Source organism: Salvelinus sp. IW2-2015, linkage group LG4q.1:29 (genome assembly GCF_002910315.2).
Source record: "Salvelinus sp. IW2-2015 linkage group LG4q.1:29, ASM291031v2, whole genome shotgun sequence".
NCBI classification, from domain to species: domain Eukaryota; kingdom Metazoa; phylum Chordata; class Actinopteri; order Salmoniformes; family Salmonidae; genus Salvelinus; species Salvelinus sp. IW2-2015.
This window is the reverse complement of record NC_036842.1, coordinates 6625201-6648578: the sequence shown is the minus strand read 5'-3', so window position 1 is coordinate 6648578 and position 23378 is coordinate 6625201. Positions and strand designations below refer to the sequence as shown.

Sequence of the window (23378 nt, the reverse complement as noted above, 5' to 3'; positions counted from 1 at the left end):
CAAACTATGTAAACTAGTGACCCGCAGTGTTTGTCAATATACCCTGAAGAAGAAAGCTTGGATATTGAAACGTTGGTTATAAAATTATTGCATCTGAGCTCCTGGAGTGTGCGGCTCTCCTTCTCTTTTCAAGTTTGCAAGCCCTGCCACATCCGACGAGCATCAGAGCCGGTGTAGTAGGATTCGATCTTGGTCCTGTATTGACACTTTACCTGTTTGATGGTTCAAAAGCGGGCGTAGCAGTATTTCGTATAAGCGTCCGGATTAGTGTCCCGCTCATTGAAAGTGGCAGCTCTAGCCTTTAGCTCAATGCGGATGTTGCACGAAATCCATGGCTTCTGGTTGGGATATGTACGTACGGTCACCGTGGAAACAGCGTCGTCAATCCACTTATTAATGAAGCCGGTGACTGATGTGGTAAACCCCAGAACATATTCCAGTCTGTGCTAGCGAAACAGTCCTGTAGCTTAGCATCCGCTTCATCGGACCACTTCGGTATTGAGCACGTCAATGGTACTTCCTGTTTGAGTTTTTGCTTGTAAGCAGGAATTAGGAGGATAGCGTTACATGCTGACCACACCGCTCGCATCGCTTGTGCAAGCGTTACAAAATAAATGTACACATACATGTTATTCAATCATTGCACCCACACTGCTCGTGTGAGCATCTGCGTAGACGCGCGCTAAAATATAACTTGGTTCTATATGTGACGCTCAACACGCTGCAAGTCCTGCCTCTCAAATCTCCTCATAGTTTTTTTGGAGCATATACCCACGTGGGTGATTGAAAGATGAAGTGTGGTCCACACTCGGTTGTAGTAATGCACCGTAAAGTTGGTTGCCAACCGCCGTATCAAGTTCAAAGAAGAAAAAGAAGCCTGAAAGAAGGAGGAGAGATGACGAGAAACTAATTTGGTTTACCATTTTATCTGTGGATTAATTGTCGGATTAGAGTACCTTGTGCATTTCAGGTAAAATAACAACCCAATGTTTATATCCCAGGACAAATTAGTTAGCAACAGCAAGCTAGCTAGCTAAATTACCATAAATGTTTAATGCTTTTCGACCTGTCCCCAAATTAATATAATTGGTTCAGAGTTTGTTTTGATATATCAACCTGCGTGTCCTGATCGCGTCTAGTGTGGGGGGACAAAATCAACTTGCGCGCCATGGTGCACGCAGACGCATGCGCGCGTGTGGTCTGGTCAGCAAGTTATGATCCGATTTGCAAAATGGAGGGTGTGGGGAGAGCTTTGTATGCATCTCTGTGTGTGGAGTAAAGGTGAGTAGAAATGAAGTAAAAAGGATTTCAGTTTTCCTGCATTAAAGTCACCGGCCACTAGGAGCGCTGCCTCTGGGAGAGCATTTTCTTGTTTGCTCGTTCAGTGTGGTCTTAGTGCCAGCATTGGTTTGTGGTGGTAAATAGACAACTACAAAAAATATAGATGAAAACTCTCTTGGCAAATAGTGTGATCTAGAGTTTGTCATGAGGTATTCTACCTCAGGCAAGCAGAACCTTGAGACTTCCTTAATAGTAGAGATCGCGCACCAGTTGTTGTTAACAAAGAGACACACCCCCTCCTCTGAGCTTCCCCGACGCAACCATTCTGTGCTGCCAATGTATAGAAAAAACTGCTCGATTTATAATTACCTTATTCAGCCACGACTTTGAGAAACGTAGGATATTACAGTTCTTCAGATCACATTGATAGTCTCAAACGGAGCTCATCCAGTTTATTCTCCAGTGATTGCACGTTAGCCAATAGAACGGAGGTTAGAGGCAATTTATACACTCTCTGACGTAGTCTCGTCAGGTATCCAGCACGCCAGCCTCTATAGCACCATCTCCTCCTTCTTCGAGTATTGGGGATTTGGACATGGTCCGCAATAATCAATATGTCTTTCGCCTCCGACTCATTGAAGTAGAAGTTCTCGTCCTAATGGAGGTTAGTGACTTAACTGTTCTGATGTCTAGAAGCTCTTTTTTGTCGTAGGAAACGATGGCAGAAACATACTGTACAAAAAAGTCAGGATCAGCGCCAAAAAAAGACACAAAATTGCACAATTGGTCAGGAACCGTAATTCCCTCCGGCGCCATTATAACTGGTCATAAATAGCTATGACCATGTAAAAAAAATCTAAATGACCTAAGATACACGCTTAGTTTCACACGAAACAGCTCATAAAAGTATGTCAGTAGTATGAATACTTGGTAGAACTGTAATACAGAAACCAGCTACCCTATGAAGATACACATATTGCTATACTGGTGTGAATTGTTCTAAAAAATTTATTCTACTGGAAATGTAATACCAGCATTCCTATAATATCCTCTAATATTCTATATGTGCAACTTGTTGTGATATTTTGGGAGCTATACCATTTAGTTTTGAAGTGACAGAATATTTTGGCATGCTTTTTGAAGCATGCTCCCATAGTCCCTATACCACTCCCATTATTTCACTAACTAATGCTGGCTGTGCGGTTAATAAAGAAAACAAAGACATATTTTTTGGTCAATGTCTTCCAGGATCACTTTTTAAGTGAATTTAATAACTTTTTTCAATACAATTTAGTATATTTCAAAAGTTTGTATACTGCCCCTTTAAATGGCAGTTGTTTTTACCACATAAATATGACAATTAATATTTACTTCAAAATTCTGAAAACTAAATGATACTAATCAAATGATGGTAAATAAGTGTCTTAGTTCTATGGTGGATTGTACTTTGGAAAAATGCTGCACATTATATGAAGGAAAAGTGCATATTTTCGTTTGACACAATATATAAATGAACGGTAATTTAGCAAAAATAAAAGTCTATTTTGGTCATTTTTATATCAGATAACATTCATTACATGTATAATGATGTTTTGATAAGAAATAAGATGATATTTTGCTGTGATTGTTGCTTTTTCCAATAGTTTCTTCTTGGGGTCAAAATGACCCCAGTTGGTAATCTCTGTATGTAAAATATGTTGGTAGCTTGAGGGTTACGGAAAAGCTGTGTGGGTACATACAATTCAGTAATAATGGTTGTGTTGCAAATTATACATCACTGCTGAGTGAGTCTAGATTCTGATAGTGAGATCTTAGAGAAAATTATTTGTATGGGATTCTTTACATGGGATCGTATCACTATCATCTATACAGTGTATTCATTTAATGCATTTCATCTTTAATTTGATCTTTTTGAGAATTTCTGAAGATATCGTCATGTAAAAAAGTTTTTGAATATACTATAAGATGTTATCATATACTGTAAGGCAATATTTGACAGTTTTCTGAATTTTTCTTGATTCTCTTGAAGGGGGATTTGAGGTGAATACAGCCACAGCCTGAGAGACCTTTAGGGACTAGAGATAGGCTCAAAGAGCCCCCCCACCCCCAAAATGGGAATGTTCCTCAATACTGAAAAGGTTTTAGCAGCAAACCATTCCATTCCTACTGAGTGGCCTGACCTTGCTCTGAAAATGTTTCTATCCTCAGAGATTTTTACTTAAAAAAAATGTTTTTGTTTGTTTCCACAGCTGGGTAGTACTGTATGTTGAAACAAAACAGATAAGGTGGCGAGTAGTGACCTTGCTCAAGGGCACCACAACAGCGTATCCCACCAGGGACTTGAATCAGCAACTTTCTGGTCACAACCACACTAGTTCTCCTAACCCCAAGGTCTTACGGTATACTGTAAACACAAGAACACAATTATATTAAGGGACAACCAAGGTGAATGTCAGATCATCTGGGATGAAACATTATTCTGTCCTAAGAAAATGGGCTCTGGTGGATTGGATAGCAAAATGGCATCAGCATTTCCCCTTTATAATCACAGATCACTACATTTATTTCAGTGTTTACCTGTATTTTACAGTGCCTTCAGAAAGTATTCATACCCCTTGACTTATTCCACATTCAAAAAAACACAATACCCCATAATGACAAAGTGAAAACATGTTTTTAGATATGTTTGCACATTTATTGAAAAATAAACACATGAATATCTAATTTACATAAGTGTTCACACCCCTGAGTCAATACTTTGTGGAAGTAGCGATTACAGCTGTGAGTTTTCCTGGGTAAGTCTTGGATTGTGCAACATTTGCCCATTATTCTTTTCAAAATTCTTCAAGCTTTGTCAAATTGTTTGTTGATCATTGCTAGACAACCATTTTCAGGTCTTGCCATAGATTTTCAAGCAGATTTAAGTAAAAACTGTAACTCAGCCATTCAAGAACATTCACTGTTTTCTTGGAAACAACTCCACTGTAGATTTGGCCTTGTGTTTTAGGTGAACTCATCTCCAAGTCTCTGGTGGAAAGCAGACTGAACCAGGTTTTCCTCTAGGATTTTGCCTGTACTTAGCTCCATTCTGTACTTTTTTTTTAATCCTGAAAAACTCTGCAGTCCTTAACGATTACAAGCATACCCATAACATGATGCAGCCACCACTGCTTGACAATATGGATAGTGGTACTCAGTAATGTATTGGATTTTCCCCAAACATACTTATTGACACAATACATTTCAGCTTTTCATTTTTGATCAGGACAAAAAGTGAATTGCTTTGCCACATTTTTTGCAGTATTATTTTAGTGCCTTGTTGCAAACAGGATGCATGTTTTGGAATATTTGTATTCCGTACAGGCTTCCTTCTTTTTACTGTCAATTAGGTAAGTTATGTGGAGTAACTACAATGTTGTTGATCCATCCTCTGTTTTCTCCTGTCACAGCCATTAAACTCGGTAACTGTTTTAATGTCCCCATCTGCCTCATGGTGAAAAATCCCTGAGCGGTTTCCTTCCTCTCCGGAAACTGAATTCTTTGCGAGGCATTGGAAAACCTCCCTGGTCTTTGTGGTTGAATCTGTATTTGAAATTCACTGCTCGACTCAGGGAGCTTACTGATAATTGTATGTGTGGGGTATAGAGATGAGGCAGTCATAAAGAAATAAGTTAAACACTATTATTGCACACAGAGTAAGTCCATTAAACTTTTTATGTGACTTGTTTAAGCAATTTTTTTTGTCCTGAACTTATTTAGGCTTGCCACAACAAAGGGGTTGAATACTTATTGACACAAGACATTTCAGCTTTTCATTTTTGATGAATTTCTAAAAATTTTGAAAAAACATAAATCCACTTTGACATTATGGGGTATTGTATGTAGGCCAGTGTAAAACAATCTAAATCTAATCAATTTTAAGGTCTGGCTGTAACACAACAAAATGTGGAAAAAGTAAAGGGGTGTGAATACTTTCTGAAGGCACTGTACATAGTGGAGATGAAATTAAAGATGGTAAAATTACAGAGGCCATAAAGTTTTATATTCACCATCTGTGCTTGGTGATATGGGGCATCGCGTAGGCAATTGTTTGACTCAGGTGGGAGATTCCCCATGTCTCAAGGCATACATTTTATATTATATTCATATTTAGGAGTAGCTAGCAGTTACAGTACAGCAGCAGTACAACAATCTCTTATTGTCTTATTACGGCATTTGCCAAACAAGTGAGAGGAGAATTTCTTACAAATTTACCAGCAACAAGATACTGTATCTTTGTAGTTCTCTCCAAGGTACCCAAACTTAATATGGTAAAAGAACATTTAATTTAATTTTAGTGAGAAACTAAACTGAACAGTCAATCTATTCAGAAAAACAATGTGCTAGTGGTTCAGGGGCTTCAACTCTCCCTCTGTCCCTCTCCCTCTGTCTCTCTCCCTCTGTCTCTCTCCCCTCTGGTCACCTTCCCACTCATCCCTGCCCCTCTTCCCTCTCCCTCGTCCCTCTTCTCTGTCCTCCCCTCTGTCTCGTCTCCTCTGCTCTCCCTGTCCCTCTCTCTGTCCCTCTCCCTCTTCTTCTCTCCTCTGTCTCTTCTCTCCCTCTGTCTCTCTCCCTCTGTCCCTTCTCCCTCTGTCTCCTCTCCCTCTGTCCCTCTCCCTCTTTCCCTCTCCCTCTGTCCCTCTCCCTCTGGTCTCTTCTCCCTCTGTCCCTCTCCCTCTGTCCCTCTCCCTCTCCCCTCCCCTCTTCCCTCTTCTCTCCCTCGTCTCTCTCCCTCTGTCCCTCTCCCTCTTGTCCCTCTCCCTCTGTCCCTCTCCTCTGTTCCTCTCCCTCTCCCTCTCCCTCTCCTCTGTCCCTCTCCCTCTGTCCCTCTCCCTCTGTCCTCTGTCTCTTTCCCTCTTCTCTTTCCCTCTGCTCTTTCCCTCTGTCTCTGTCCCTCTGCCCCTCTCCCTCTGTCTCTCTGTTCCCCCCCGCCCCTCTCCAACTCTCCTGGCCTGTCTCCTTCTCCTCCTCCATTCCACGCTTTCTCTCTTGTCTGTCTTGTTTTGTGTTGTTTTTTTTTTTTTACTAAAGGAGACCGCATCCGCAGGGTTGCAATCTTGTAGGTTGTTACCTTTTTGTTTTAGACTCTCCAACAGTATGTATCAATGCTGAACTTGGAACAAACAGTCATTAAATTATGACCTTTCAAACTGCACATTTAGTAAGTAGAACTAAGACAAAGGGGGGGGGGGGGCTGCACTTTCAGTCTACAGCCTTAAATCAGCAGCATCATGGGATTCTCCTAACATACTAAAGCACACACATGCGGTGGAATAGATGCAAGATGCCCTTGTGCATGTCTTATACTAACTGCTGCGCTGCTGAGCTATTGACTGATAGCTGCTGGAGCGGAAGAGGCTGATGGATGGATGAATGAGTTGAAGAAAGGAGGGATCGGTGGATGGATACAGAGGATATTTCAGGGGGAGAGGTGTGACAGATACTTCACTGGTGGAATGGAGGGATGGGTAAGAGAGAGAGAGGTAAAAATCACTTAGGATCTCTCCTTCTGTCTCTCCTATTCACTCACACATGAACACACTCATAGCTACCATGTTGAGCTTCCTTTTTTTTGTTCGTTATTTTTTTAGCCTTTTTACGTTTTCGGAGTGTGAAGGTTAAGATGATCCCAAGGGAAGAGGCAGACATAGGGTTGAGGAAAGGGGGGTGGAGTTGAGCGGTGTGCAGAGATGCAGAAAATGGGGAACAGGTTGAGAGGAATGAGCAGGAACACACTTAATTCTCCACAACATTTGACATCCTCGGGCGACTGACAGTGGACGGCAGTCACCGACAGCTGAGGGGCACATCAATGTGACCACAGTGTTTTTAAAATGGTGCTTTGTAGAAGGGATGGAAGAGAGGAATGAATGCTGAGAACTAGGTAGGCTACAGTCCCAAAGGGGAAATATTGATTTGTAAAAGGAAGAGTGAAATGAAATCACACTTTAATAATTTACCTAAAGCAATCAGACCTATTCGTACTATATTTAGACTTCAGCTTCTTTTCAGCATCTAATACCTCTCCCAGACTCTCACCACCATACAAATACTTTTAGACGGCTGAAGCAAGCACACAACATGTATTTTTAGTTATTGAATTCTTCACCAAAATTCTTGGTAACATTTCCAGACATGTATGTACATTAGAAGGGAATAAATCTGTATTGAGCTTACATGATTTGTTTAACTTTATTTGACTAGTAGAGCCATGCTTCTCATATTGCTTCCAAAAAGCCTATTCATCCTCTTATATTAAGATATTAGCTATTTCCTATAGAGGCGGCAGATTGGGGATTGTGCTAATGTAAGCGGTTTAGCTAGGCTAAATTAGCTGTGGGTGTAATATGACTGTGATTTAGTATTTATATGACACAGCCACATTATGCAGTTTATCCCTGTTCTGTACGCCACTCTTGATTTTCCCCTCGCTTCACTGTTTCAAAGACATGATGGCATGCATGACAAGGATGGATACCATCTGGCCTCACTATTGGCATGAGCAGTATCTGTGATTATTGCCAAAGACAGCATAAACAACCCAGCTAGCACGCAACGTTCTGAGAACCATACCTCACTATTGGCATGAGCAGTATCTGTGATTATTGCCAAAGACAGCATAAACAACCCAGCTAGCACACAACGTTCTGAGAACCATACCTCACTATTGGCATGAGCAGTATCTGTGATTATTGCCAAAGACAACATAAACAACCGAGCTAACACACAACGTTCTGAGAACCATAGGTTTCTTAGAGCTTGGTGAGAGCGTTGTTGTCCTATGGTTATTTTGCATACAACCTTCCCACAATGTTCTGGGAATGGTGCAAGGATACCCAGCTAGCACATAACATTCTCAGAACCATGTGTTTCTTAGGTGGGAATTTCAGTACTTCAGCATAAGATTTCCTACATGTTTCCTAATGGTTCTTTTTAAAGTCATGTTCTCAGAACATTAAGAAAACTGTCCATAAAAACCACATGAAAACATTAGTAACATTCCAAGAACGTTCTAAAAATGTTATTTAAAAATATATAATTTCAGTTGTCAGCGTCAACAAAACTCTCTCTATCTTCTATCTTGTAGTGTGTTTAGGGCTTGTGGCCACGCCCACTCATTGGCCACACCTGATCTTAATGAGAGCTTGTTTCCTTTGAAATGGGGTCTGTTTGAATAGACAAAAAATGAACAGCTTTGTATAAGTAACTAAAACTTTTTTAAATTTTTTATTTAACCTTTATTTATCCTGGTTTGGATCAAATCTATTTTTCAAGAGAAACCTGGTTAAACCAAGACAGCAACAGGGGGAACAATGTTTGAGACAAATATCAGACATACTGTAAGAACTTAGACATAGACACACCAACCTGGTGGCGTAGTGGACTCATTTCATGGATAGATAACAGAAGTTCATAGATTTGAATTTCACTGACGCCATGCCAGAGTTAATGCATGATTAATGCCTAAGCAAATTCATTTCCATGTGTCATATCTGTGCTTGGAGTTCAAAAACAGTTAACCCAAGCTAAGCTAGCGGTGTTATTAAAAGTCTTATTGAAACATGTTCTCAGAGTGTTTTTAATTACCTTCAGAACAAATGAAATGTTCACTTCCGTTCTCAGAATCTTTAAAAAAAAATCTGTTTTATCATGGCTTTGTTCCCAGAACCAATGGGAAAACCAAAAACGTACATTCTCACAACTTCCAAAGAACCAAATGTGCTAGCTGGGAAGGGCTCTAAATCTCACTCACTCTCTCTCCCTCGCTCCCTCTCTCTCTCCCCCTCAGTGAACAGACTTGCACCACCCACTCACACACCCACACCCACACAAATAACACACACACGCACAAAGGAGCATAACCACTTTCAGAAATAAACACATGCACTCACAGACATGCACCTACTGTACAACAATGCAATTCTACAATGAAATACACCATTATATTAATGTGATTATGGATCCTTGGTTTAACGCAATAACAACATGTGCCATTATATTATGTCACAGTGTGCGTTATTGTATGCTATTAAGTTCAATTGAAGGTGTCTGTAGATGCTGCAACTCAATTATAATGCGTTGCGTATCTCGGTGTGTGAAGAGCCAGATCATGCTGGCTGAGCATTATATCCCTGTGTTATTCATCTGAATGGGAAGTGAACCTACAGTGTTTATCCACCTCTTCCCTGTGAGCTGCCTGTTGCTTCATGACCTGGATGCCTCCGAAGGAAAGATGGATTACATTAGGAGCACAGCGCACCGCCGACTCTGCCCTTTACACACACACACACGCGCGTGAAACGCCCGCAAACACACACACATGGGTGCGCACACACACGCACGCATACATACGCACACCATCTACTCCATTAGCAGCTTCATCCACAGGCTGCTAACTCAGACACACTGGGTCGGAAATCCCTGACAGGGTAGTTAGCGAAAGGTCAGTGGGAAGAATCTGACAAATCCCTTTTTAGAAAAACCTGATGCCTACACATCTAGTTCTGCAGAATGCCCACCACCAGTCTATCAGTTAGAGCTTTACTCTCTGCCTTTCTGGTCTTGTCTTTCTTCCTCTAGCTCTCCCTTTTTTCGGCACGCGCCCGCGCGCACACACAAACATTCTCTCTCTCATTTGTAGGAGCCTAATGTGATTTCCTATTCTGCCACGACTTTTCACTACCGTTTACCATCATTTCAGGCACTGTCAATGTTTAATGAATGACTTTAGAGTTGGCACTGGGTGAGAAGACTTCCTCCCAGAGATGTAGTCACACATAAAGTTCATCTTGGTCAGTAAGTGTCTGTGAGGTTGGTTAAATGCATAACCTACGAGACTAGAGGATGACGGGTATAGTGTTTTAGGCTGCTGTATTGTAAAGCAGGTTTTGATTTGTCAGGGCCTAGGGAAATGTTTGATTCTAATTCATTCCGATATCAAGGTGGAAAACAAACCGATAAGTAACCCATCCACACAGTACCCATTCCTCTCACGTCCTGTAGTCTCCCTTCAGCTATCCTCCCTTACCCTCATCTCTTCTCTACTCTACTCCTCTCCCCTTCCCCCCCTCTCCTTTACTCTCGCTTCCTCTCCTCTTCTTCCCCCTCTCCTCTCTTCCCCTTCCCCTCCCTCTGAGTATGCACCGAGCTTTCCCCCATCATCCCTCATCCCTCTTTAGTTGTGAAATGTATATTCCACGGAGCAGAGAAGCGGGAGGGGAAAGTGACACAGCCAACCTAATAAAGGAGGTGGCCATCCCTGATGTCTATGAAAGACCATATTTCTCAGGATCAATCYGCTACAATACCCAGCTGTCACATCCTATGGGCAATCCGCCTTAACAGAGAAACATTTCATGTGGTTGCCAAGCCCTGCTCAGACTCAGGCTCCGCACAGAGGAAGTGAGGAAGATGCCAACAAGAGACGTGAACCCAAAACACGGGAACCATAGTAGCACTCTGGGTCTCTGGTGCTCTGCAGCCAGCCAGAAGCACATTATGGAGGTCATGAGAGGAGTGAAAGAGGCCTCTGGCACCACAGCTGATGTCCCTAAAGGCACTCTTGAGTGACAGAAGGAGATGCAGTGCTTTGTTTCTACTAGATTCTACACTTAGCAGTGCTCTCACACGCACGCACACACACACTCACACACTGCATTTTAATTACAGCACAGGAACTGGCAAGGAACCGAGACCTTGATGCTTTGAGTGAGTCGTGTCCTTTTAAAAATTCATTTAATTCAGTAAAAGTCTATCAATTCCTGTCATTCCTCTAAGGTTTTTAAACATGCAGAGAGCTCTCAGTCACAAGGACAGCTCAGTCCAGCCCTCTGGCTCCGATCCTTCACACACCGACCAGACGGGTCCTGAGGAGAGAGGTTTTTACCTCTATTATTACTTTTTAAAATCTTTTAACGTGTTGATGAATATTTAATGCAGATGAATATTTCACTGCGGCACACGGCAGTCAGGAGTTGAGAAAAGAGATGCAGAGAAAGAGAGAGAGAGGGGAGTGAGAGAGAGAGAGTGAAAGAGACATTGAGATGCAAGGAGAGTCCACCTCTTCTTCCACCAACATGCAGTCTCGCTACTCCTCTCTGCCCCACCCAGCTCTCCTCTCCTCTGGTGCATTATCAGTCAGAGGACAGGACAGTACAGTGTCGGAGAGCCGAGTAATGTCACCCAGGGTTGTATCAGTGGAGTTCTGCTGCGGAAAGCGCTGAGTCATGATGTGTGTTGAGTCATGATGTGTGTTGAGTCATGATGTGTGTGTGCAGTGTAGGAGAGCGATGAGTTGGTAGGCACTGTCAGGGGATGTTTATCTCAAACCAATGAGATGGATCATTACGAGTCCACCCTCACTCCAGTGACTGTACCCTCCGCCCCCCCCCCCCCCCCCCATCGCCCCACAGACCCAGCCGAGACTGCTATTCTCTTCCGCAGTCGCAATACACTCTACACTTCAAGGGTGCGACGGGTTCGTCGACGAGCTTCAAAACTTTGGAGACGTATTCGAGGGTCAAAGGTTCACACGGGACTAAAGGAGTCTCAGACAGAGGACGATCTACGAACCTGAATGAAAGCCATTGCTATCACACAGTGTATGAGCTGATAACAGCCWGCAGAGCAAGAGGAGGAGAAAAAAAACCTCAGCAGTCATTCTATAGCGCTTATCTGCAGTTCACTGAGTACGATATGAAGGATTGTCCTCGCAAACCATAGCTAAGACTCTTAGCAGCTACTCACAGGAAATCGAAACTCACTCCAAAGAGTGGCTTCATTTTTTCCTCAACATTAAACAAATTAATCCTAGTCTAGGGCCCTATCGGCTTCCACAAGAAAGGTGCATCATTAAACAATATCTTGTGAGGAGGAGACAGAGGTTTGGTCAGTGATGTGATTAGGCTGATGTCCCCGTAAACCCTGTAGGGATCGAAGCACAAGAGTTCGCTGTTATAACTCAAGCTTTGTTCCATAAATATGCCATTAGCAAAATGCATAATAGGGAGGACTTTTAGATTCCAAACTCTACTCACTAATTAACACTCCTGCACGCCTCACAATGATATTCACATATTAATATGCAGTTAATGCGCCACGGGTGCTGGATAAATAATATCAGATACAAGCGTTCCTGTACTTTTACAGATACCAAATTTAGAGGAAATACATTGGAAACAAATGTAGCATTTACTTGTTTAACGTTAGCTAGCTAACAAGCTAGAAACGAACCAAAACACCGTTTAGAAAGTTGCTTCTAGTTGCCTGTTTTGCTAGATTAACACAGTGCCTTCGGAAAGTATTCAGACCCCTCGACTTTTTCCACATTTTGTTAGGGTGCAGCCTTATTCTAAAATGGATTAAATAGTTTTTTCCCTCGTCAATCTACACACAATACCCCATAATGACAAAGCAACAACAGTTTTTTTGAATTTTTTTGGCACATTTTTTACTCAGTACTTTGTTGAAGCACCTTTGACAGCCTCAAGTCTTCTTGGGAATGACACTACATGCTTGGCACACCTGTATTTGCGGAGTTTCTCACATTCTTCTCTGCAGATCCTCTCAAGCTCTGTCAGGTTGGATGGGGAGCGTTGCTGCACAGCTATTTTCAGGTCTCTCCAGAGATGTTCGATCGGGTTCAAGTCCGGGCTCTGGCTGGGCCACTCAAGGACATTCAGAGACTTGTCCCGAAGCCACTCCTGCGTTGTCTTGGCTGTGTGCTTAGGGTCATTGACCTGTTGTTAGGTGAACCTTCGTCCCCAGTCTGAGGTCCTGAGCGCTATGGAGCAGGTTTTCATCAAGGATCCCTCTGTACTTCGCTCCGTTCATCTTTTCCTCGATCCTGACTAGTCTCCCAGTCCCCGCCGCTGAAAAACATCCCCACAGCATGATGCTGCCACCACCATGATTCACCGTAGTGATGGTGCCAGGTTTCCTCCAGACGTGACACTTGGCATTTAGGCCAAAAAGTTCAATCTTGGTATCATCAGACCAGAGAATCTTGTTTCTCATGGTCTGAGAGTCTTTAGGTGCCTTTTGGCAAACTCCAAGCGGGCTGTCATGTGCCTTTTACTGAGGAGTGGCTTCCGTCTGGCCACTCTACCATAAAGGCCTGTTTGGTGGAGTGCTGCAGAGATGGTTGTCCCTCTGGAAGGTTCTCCCATCTCCACAGAGGAACTAGAGCATTATCAGAGTGACCATCGGGTTCTTGGTCACTTCCCTGTATGGCATTGACTATGACGGACGGAGCTGTAACGTTAGAACATCAACCAGTGAAATATTGCAGAGGAATTACATTACTGAGGATAATGAAATACAACCTAGATATACAGTACATCGTAGAGCTGCAATAATGTTTGGGATAAATTGTACAATATGAGGGGATTAATTGGCACAAAGGAGCATTTTCAGAAGAGTGGGACAGAGGGTGGAGCTGGTCTTCAAAGGGTTGAATGAACAAGTTGGTAGCCATGACCATATGCTTTAACTTGAAATGAAAATATATGCATTAACTTGAAATGAAAACGACTTTCTGACAAAATGTAGACAATCTGAAAATGTAGCTAGCTAGACTTTCTTACCCTTATACATGGATGGACGCTTCTCCCTCTGTCACAGAATTCCATGACTAGGATACAGTAGTATGTCATGTTCTGTCACTGTAAAATGTAAAACATTATGGTCCAGATTCCGGGACATAGATTAAGCCTTGTCCTTGACAAAAAAAATGAAAAATGTTCTATTGCGCATGCTTTTTGTCCAGGACTAAGGTTTGATTGTGGGAAGTCTGTGGTGCTGGGGGTTAATATAATAACACAGCCTGTCATAAAAACAGAGAATAAAAAAGATATTGACGTTCAAAATCAATAAACATCAAACACACACCAACCTATTTACACGGATCTAACTTAACTGAGATGAAAGGTAAAAAAATATATATTGATATTCAATCAGAATAAGAAGAACAAGAACCTGTGAGTCTTTCGTGTCTTTTATCTCTACTTCCTTTCTCACCTCTCTTTTTGACACCTCTTTCCATCCACTGCCAGACCATTCTCAACTAAGCTTCAAAGGAATTGCCTGCTCACTAAAGCCTGTGAAATCCACGTCAAGCTCAGCAGAGGCCTTGACGGGACACTATGATGACACGTGTTCCTTTGACCAGAAAACAATACTATTGTGTGTAACGGTAACATTAAGTAGTATAGAGAGACACCAGACCCGCCCGGGTTACCTAGATCACATGGTGAGGATAATATACCTGTCTAAACTCTCCATGACTTATCTCATATTCTCCCTCTTTCTCTCTACACTCTCTCTCTTTCTACACTCTCTCTCTCAGGCAGACTTTTCTCGCTCACTTCATCTCATCTCACTATACTGCCGGTCTCTGGGTTTCCTTTTTTGTGTGTGTCTCTTGCCTTTTCTCTCTCTCTCTCTCCCACTCTGTCTCTCCCTACCGTCCTCTCTTTTCCTCTCTCGCTCTGGTTTTGCTTAGATTTCAGTAGGGACCTGACAGGCCAACTTCCACCGTTTTCTCTGTCTCTCACTTTCTTTCCCTCCTTCTCTCCGCTCTCCCTCCACTGCTCTCCTGTCTTTCGTACTCCCCCTTGTTCTCATGATTTTGACATTTACAACTAAGAGACATGGGTTTCCATTTCATGGTAATCCTCCAGTGCTCACCCGCCTATTATACATCTTACTGTAAACTGTGAAATCCTGTTTGTTAATTGACTGATTTCAATTCACATTTCCAACAGCCACGGGGTGATTAAGCAGTATTTGTGACTTTTCGTGTATGTGTGTGTGTGTGTGCGCCCGTGCGTGTGTGCATACATATCTGTGTGTGTGTGTGTGCGTGCGTGCCTCTATCTCTTTAAGAGTCTTCTGCATTTTTGTTCATGTGTCCGTGWATGTGTGTGAGTGTGGAATGCCTGCCTTCACCAATCCCCCTCACTGGGCTCAGGGAACAAACCTGCTGCAGCATTATTCACACCTAAGACTTGAAAGCGTCAGATGACTAGCCTATATTCTAAATGTTGCGATAATCTTGCTCTGCACAGAGACTGCCTCGTGGATGTTGTAATCCTGCCGAGCCATAAAACTGACTGAATCGCAAATAGGGACGAGATTTGAAGTGACAGTGAACCAACCGCATGTTACTGTAGAATAGGATGCCCACATTCGGCTTTTACAGTAATACATAGGCACTCATATGCACACACATGCRCACACACACTCAAAACACACATGCATACACTTTCAACCCCTGCCTTACCTGTATATGATGCAGGCACAGTCTCTGCACGTGCCACAGTTTTCTATGTCCTGGCCCGTCCGGTAGGAGTGTCTCCTGGAGGGGAAAAACACAGAGACATCATCACAGGGACCATTACAGCTGCCACCTTGGCTTGAGTCACAGCGCAGGAGAGGGGATGTGTGTGTGTGGTGTGTGTGTGGTGTGTGTGTGTGTGTGTGTGTGTGTGTGTGTGTGTGTGTGTGTGTGTGTGTTTATGCATCCAGGGTGTGTGTGAGAGAGAAAGGGACTGGAAATAAGCAGGATCTCAGTCTTATCGTCCCTGGCTAGGTTTCATCACTTCATCTGAGAAGTAGCTAGCTCTATTTTTATCATGATGAAGTGTTGCCTCAGTCCCATGATTCTCCTCCTGCTAACTCCTCATCCAGAAACCCACTCCTGATCATATCTTTTGAATGATTTTACCCCAACCGACTCCCCGACGGCTACGTAAAGCATGACTTTATCTTCAGGGRAAAATTCTGTTTATGAGGTAAAAGTCAAGTCTGAATTCCTTACATGTAGACCCATCTCAGAACAAGAGACCTTATGAGAGAAGAATACATGCTTCTATAGGCTTTAAAGACCATTAGAAACATCATTGATTTGAAAGATAGGTCAACCCTGTGATACACACCCAGGGGCAAAACTGGTTGCTGTGACGACAGGATGACGTCTTTTACCAGTGTTGTAGTCGAGTCACTAAAYCTTGAGTCTGAGTCGAGTCCCAAGTCTCCTGTGCTCAAGTCGAGTCACGAGTCCCTATGRCTAAAGTCCGAGTCCAGGTCCGAGTCACAAATGGTCAAGTCACGAGTCGGTCTTATGTCATTTTTTTCTAGTCGCCACCAGATGGCATTATATTGCCACTCCCTCATGAAAAAAAACAACTAATTTACTATTCATCACTACCTCACAAGTTCTACTCAATACCTGTGTTTMACTACTTATTTACTACATAAATTAATGGTAAGTCARGCTCTCAGCTACATTTTTGTAATTGCCGACTGATATTTGTGTAGGTKTTTTATTGCAGAGTGAAAACTAAAGAAGACTTGTCAGAACCTGGCTATTAGATGCAGGGGAAAGTCTGAGGGTAGAGCGAGCCATTCAAAGACAGGMTACTTTTCTATACTCAAGCAGAGAGAGAGAGAGACACATAGCTAGACTGTAGTTTTACTATTAAACTCAATACTAATTGTTTTCAATTTCGTGAAGCAGTTTGTGTTTCTTAACCAGGCAAAGCTAAATAGTAGGCTGGTGACTGGTGGTTGCGGGGAAGCAAGAGAGTAGCTTGCACGATTTGTAGCCTGCTACGATCGGAGGCGGAGCCGGAGAGGAGCTTGGCTGCCTGTCTGCTCACAATAATCGCTTGCTCCCCTGCAGCTTAGCAGCTGATGTAGGCTGCGTGTGTCTASTGTGCATCCTTCCCACTGCTAGAGRACAGAACTTCTCGCACCCAGTGCTGCTAATACTCTGCTTATCGTAGGAGACTATCCAGTCCGAGTCACCAATGGTCGAGAAAGCGAGTCCGAGTCCAAGTCAMCAACGGTCGAGTCCAAGTTGAGTCAAAAGTCATGAACTTGGTCCTGGACTCGAGTACTCCAACACTGTCTTTTACTAYGTCCTTTTGACGTCATGGTCAGGTTGTATACTGTTTGTATAATAAAGAAGATTTGTTAACGTCTTTTTAGCAACCAGATAAATACGTCTTTACCTGATCGTAATCTGGTTACAAGMCAAGGATGACAATCAAAATATGACTTCCTTCCCCCAACGTTTGATCTTGGTAGGAAAAATACATCTTTACCTGGTTGTAACAGAGACCATCTGGTTATATGACGTATTTTCAACCAGTTGTCAYATAATGCAACGTTTCCCGGTTTATAAATATGGCTCTGAGTACAGTCATATGTCATCCCACCCAAGCGTTCATATTAGCAACCACATTACATTGGTGATTACACCGTTCATGATTACAGACTTTCTCTCCATAGACCACATGCATGTCTACTCCTCTCCTGGAGTTTTCCTAACCTCCTCTGATCTAACATGTTGGTATGATAACGATGGTGGAGAAATCCGTAAGCAGCTTAGAAACGTGGGAAGTAGATTAATTAAAGTGCTGATGGGAATCATAAAGGGTTTACACTAAGAGCCTGCGCCGCAACTAAAACCAACGCCTGCACTCGCATTACCTCATCATCAGCACTGATCGCTATCGCTACTCGCCAAAATGAGGAAATGATGGAGAAATTAGGTGTAACTCATCCCACAGAAAAATATGCTACGTATTTATTTATCGTTTGACGTTTCGGACATTTGGGTCGGAATATGGAAAGAGTTTTGAGTTGTTGTTGACGTGTTGGATTTAATCACAGATTTCATCTCTATCTCTCTCTCCCCTCTCATCTGTCTTTCATCTGGCATATCCTCCTCATACCCTCCCCCCTTCTCCTCTCCTCCTCATTTTCACCAAATGCACATTTCATTATGTCTGCACTGCACAGCCAGGTTGCCAAAGTATTTACAGCGTCACAAGGCTGGACTGGCCTACAAATAGATAGGTGGAGGAACAGGAATGCTCAAACAAAACAAATGTCCATCTGTAATATGAAGAACACAACATGAGTGATATCTACCAAGGAGTGATATCTACCAACAATAAACCTCAATACGATTCCACAATGAGAAAGAACATGTTATCGTGTCAATATGATCACATTGTATTGTCTGGGGCTGATGCATTTTCGCAATGGACAAATTCTTTGCACAAACGGTTACCTCTCGAAGCAGAGCTATGACAACTTACGTGTGACATTTACTTTCCAGGCCTTTGGTGTTCCTGTGCTCCAAGGCATTCATTCCTTTATTCKTAATCCAACTTTCTAACTGTTTTCTAATGCCAGCAGCATCCTGCGTCCCACTGCTGGCTTGCCTCTGAAGCTATCTTTTAGATGGGACGTTAAACKKGTGTCCTGACTCTCTGTGGTCACTAAAGATCCCATGGCACTTATCGCAAGAGTAGGGGTGTTARCCCYRGTGTCCTGGCTAAATTCCCGATCTGGCCCTCATACMAYCATGGCCACCTAATCATCCCCAGTTTCCAATAGGCTCATTCATCCCCTGTAATTATTCCCCAGGTTGTTGCTGTARATGAGAATGTGTTTTCACTCAACTTACCTGGTAAAATAAGTGAAATAAACTGAACAAAAATCTTTACGCAACATGTAAAGTGTYGGTGCCATGTTTCATGAGCTGAAATAAAAAGTCCCAGAATTGTTCCATACGCACAAAAAGCTTAATTCTCTCAAATTTTGTGCACAAATTTGCCAAGATAATCCATCCAGCTGACAGGTGTGGAATATCAAGAAGCTGATTAAACAGCATGATTATTACACAGGTGCACCTTGTGCTGGGGACAATAAAAGGCCACTCTAAAATGTGCAGTTTTGTCACACAACACAATGCCACAGAGTGTGCWGTTGGCATGCTGACTGCAGGAATGTCCACCAGAGCTGTTGCCAGACAATTTAATGTTAATTTCTCTACCATAAGCCGCCTCCAACATCATTTTAGAGAATCTGGCAGTACGTCCAACTGGCCTCAAACGCAGACCACGTGTATGGCGTCATGTGGGCGAGTGGTTTGCTGATGTCAATGTTGTAAACAGAGTGCCCCATGGTAGTGGTGGGGTTATAGTATGGGCAGGCATAAGCTGCGGACAACGAACACAATTGCATTTTATCGATGGCAATTTGAATGCACAGAAATTCAGTGATGAGATCCTGAGGCCCATTGTGAGGCCCATTTTTTTAAGGTATCTGTGACCAACAGATGCATTTCTGTATTCCCAGTCATGGGAAATCCTTAGATTAGGGCCTAATTAATTTATTTCAAATTATTGATTTCCTATATCAACTGTAACTCAGTAAAATCTTTGAAATTGTTGCATGTTACGTTCAAATTTTTGTTCAGTGTAAATAAAATTGAAATAATTCCACTAATCAATCCCTTAGTTTTCTAATTTTTTCTCTCCTCTTTTTTCAAAGTAACCAATTTAATAAAAAATGTATTCTCAAAATTCAAGTAGTCGTATTTTTTATTTATATATCTTTTTTTAAATAATCCCAGCAGGTATTATGAATATGGTCCTGAGTTTTTCATGGTCATCAGMCTTTAATTTAAATTTTCAGGAAATATTCAGAGCTGAATGCCGAATATGTGTTGGCACAACAATGTATTATTGTAGCTGACTGTAATTGTATGGCTCAGTGGGACTCACTCACCCGTCTCTCTCTGCCTCCTTCTTCTCCAGGTCCTGTATGACGTCCAGCAGGACCTTGATGGTGTTCTGGCTMGTCTCCAGGACCCCCTCCATGCTGTGCAGCTGGGTCTGCAGGCTCCGGATGTCGTGCAGGGGCCCGTTGGGGCCCATCAGTTTCTCTGCTACCCAGGTCGGATCCAGTTTACTCCTGGCCCCCGACACCAGCCCCCCCAGGATCTCCTGCACCTGCCTCAGGGTGTCAGCCTGGSTGGAGGTCAGGGGCCCAACCGTGGGGCCCCCTCCAGTACCAGAGCAGCCACGGGCCCCGGACAGGCACTGGCCAGGGGGGAGAGCTTGCTGGCTGTTGGGGGTGTTGGTCCCAGAGCAGAGCATTTTATGGAGGGCCCCAAGCTGAGCCCCTAGCTGAGCCTGAGCCTGGCCCAGGCAGGTGGGTCTGGAGATGGCCTTGGTGGGCGAGGAGCCCTGGTCTACCTGGTTCCCTTCCAGAGGGTTCGCCAAGGGTGTTTGAGCTCTGTGTTTCAGAGAGCTGGCTCGAGGACAGGGCAGGGGTGACCCTGATCTTCCTGACCTCTCCTTCTCACTCGCCCGCCTGAGCAGGGGCGCCTGGCAGGCCGAGCCTGGGGTGCAGCTCACCCCCTCTTTGCGTGGTGTGTACGGGGGAGGGGGCGGGGGTGGTGGTGGAAGTATCCTCCTCTCCCCCCTAAACTCCCACTCTATCACCCTCTTGTCCTGAGTGCTGCAGTGTTGGGCCTGAGGTGGGGGGGTGTAGGGGGGCGCAGGGCGAAACGTGGAAGCGTAGAGGGGCACAGTTTTTATTGGAGTTGCACAAGATGGCGCCGTTGGAAGTGTATGGTAGGATTTTACCATTGGAGGCGGGGAGTTGCAGCTTTTTACAATGGGAGAGGAGCAGTATTTTATTTGAATGTGGGCGGAGTAGGAAGGTACTACTGGAGGTTGGGAGGAGCAGGGTGGTACGGTCTGACATGGSGGGTTCCCAGGTGGTATGGTCTGAATTAAGGAGATGTAGGGAGGGGCAGTTTGGGCTGGGGGGTGGCATGATGTCACAGTTGGAGGTGGAGATATGAGTTGATTTAAGGAAGAGCAGGATAGGGCAGTTTGTGTTAGGATGGTGCAAGGGGCTATATTTGGAGTTGGTGTTGGGGTGGGGCAAGTTGGGGCAGTGGAGGGGGCTAGAACAGGAGTTGGTTTTGGGTCATGGCAATTAGGGGCTGTATAGGGGGCTATCGTTGGAGTTGGTGGTGCGGTGGGACAATTTGGATTTGAGGCTGTGGTTGTAGCTGTGGCGGTGCATGTTGGTTTGGGTGGGACAGTTTCAGTTTGTGTAGCGAGAGGTGGAGTGGTTTGAGCTTTAGATGGRAGAACAGTTGGAGGAAGCACAGATTTTTTCGGGGGATATGTACAGATGGACCGGGGTGAGGAGGCGCAAGGCAGAACCACCAGTGGTGGTGTTTCACAATATGGATGGGTGGAGGTTGGCACAGTTTTAGGTACGGAAGCATAGAGAGGCACAGTCTGAGTTTTGGGGGTGGAGGGTTCCACAGTCGAGGGAGGTGGGGAGGTGCAGTGCTGTACAGTGGGAGGAGGCGGGGAGGCACAGAGACTGTCAGTTTGTGTTTGGGTGGTGCAGGGCTGTACAGTTAAGGGAGGCGGGGAGGCACAGAGACTGTCAGTTTGTGTTTGGGTGGTGCAGGGCTGTACAGTTAAGGGAGGTAGGGAGGTGCAGGGCTGCACTGTTGAGGGAGGTGGGGAGGTGCAGGGCTGCACACTTGAGGGAGGTGGGGAGTTAGGAGGGGAGACACAGGGACTGTCTGTCTGTGTGGGAGTGGTACAGTAGGACACCTCCCTCCCCGGGTCACTGATACCACGTTTCATGCGCCATCTCCTCCTCACTTGGGACAGAGCTGCACTCCCCTGGCGTTTAGATCCCTCCCTCCCACAGGTCACAGAACCGCAGTAGCAAGGCTCTGCTGTGTGCCGAAGCCAAACTGGGGGAGGGGAAGAAGAAGRGTCATGCCTGGAAGAGTCCATGTGATTGCCAACAGCAGGGGAGCTAGCGTTAGCCTCTGCGTTAGCCTTGCTAGTCCTGAGGCACTGGGGTTGGTCCACCAATCCCTGTTTAGCCTTAGACCCAGGGCCGTTTCCATCTATAGATGCAGGTTCTGAAATGTGGTTGCGGGTAGTGTAGTACTCATCCTTTTTATCGTCCTGTTCGTCATCCCCATTCACCCCCACTGAGTCCCCCACATTTCGGTTGCGCGTGCTGACGGCCGAGGGCGCCGGAGGCTTGGGCTTCTTGAGGCAGGAGGAGGTCGGGATGGCCATGCTGGCGCACTGCCTCTGGGAGAGAGGTAGTGTGAGGGAGCAAGGCCGTGGGGGCGATGGTGGTGCCCAGCAACGGCGCGTGGGCCCCGGGGTGAGCGGGTGAGGGGGTGCCCGAGCCAAAAACGCTGCCACTACCTCAATAGTATCTGCCATATCTCCTCGGACAGCCCCAACCACCGAGGCCTGGTTGGAGGACACCTCGTCCCCCATTGACCTCTCTGTTAGCCATCCCTGGGGGGCCATGGGGCTCATGGGGGTGTTCTTCCGCAGRGGGTGGGGGCTGTCACGCTCAGCGGCAGACCTCTCGGGGCCCTTGGATCCAGYGCCAGTGGTCCCGCCGACAACGCCATCCTCCAGGTCTTTGAAGCGCACCTGGTGGGTGCGGTTGCGGCGGCGCTTGAGGCGGCTCTCGATGTCCGGCGAGTCGCGGTTGAGCAGCACGGAGCGCACGGTCATGGCRCCAGGCGGCTTGTCGGCGGTCTTGCTGTTGGTGTATTGGCCAATGAGCAAGTGATTCGGCTCTTTGCTCACCATGTCTCCTGTGGCGTCTTGTTCTTCCCCCCGACATCCACAGTCCCTGCAGGCCGTTTGACGTGATAAAATCCTCTGTCAGAGAGTAGGGAGTAATTCTATTCTATCTCAATGCAATTTGTCTGTTGACAATTTGTTTCTTCTCTATGACAATGGGATACATGTAATGTCACATTTGTTGAGCTGGAGTTTCATCACCAAGCAGATCTCTGGAGACAGCTGTAGCTTGTTGGTTTGAGTGCTCATAGAGGTGATTTGAGATAACTGTCACACTGCAGTGCCGTCCGTCCTGCCATCCCCCTTCTGCAGCACTCCATAAGGACTGGATCCTTTCTCAGGTGTGTGTGTGTGTGTGTGTGTGTGTGTATGTGTGTGTGTGTGTGTGCGTGTGTGGTGTGTGTGTGTGTGTGTGTGTGGTGTGTGTTGTGGTGTGTGTGTGGTGTGTGTGTGTGTGTGGCGTGTGCGTGTGTGTGTGTGTGTTGTGTTTTCTCTGGCTATCTGACTTCCTGAGAAATGTAACCAAAGCCAGAAGGTCTGTACTTTGCTCAGACTATGGATAGAGAGAACTGTATTCTGAGCTTTAACGTCATAAAGTAAGTC

The 23378-nt window shown here is 44.7% G+C and overlaps 1 protein-coding gene across 1 annotated transcript in view; it reads right to left on the bottom strand.

Annotated features, from left to right (window-relative positions):
• Nucleotides 1-23123, bottom strand: part of LOC111961317 (uncharacterized) — a 38436-nt gene extending 15313 nt beyond the window's left edge. Inside the window, exons 1-2 of the mRNA XM_023983489.2 lie at nt 19906-23123; nt 15602-15676 (exon numbers count right to left, since the gene is read on the bottom strand). Of these exons, the coding sequence (XP_023839257.1) occupies nt 15602-15676; nt 19906-22781 (2951 nt within the window). The 5' untranslated portion in view covers nt 22782-23123. The remainder of the gene's footprint in view (nt 1-15601; nt 15677-19905) is intronic.
• Nucleotides 23124-23378: the final 255 nt, after the last annotated feature.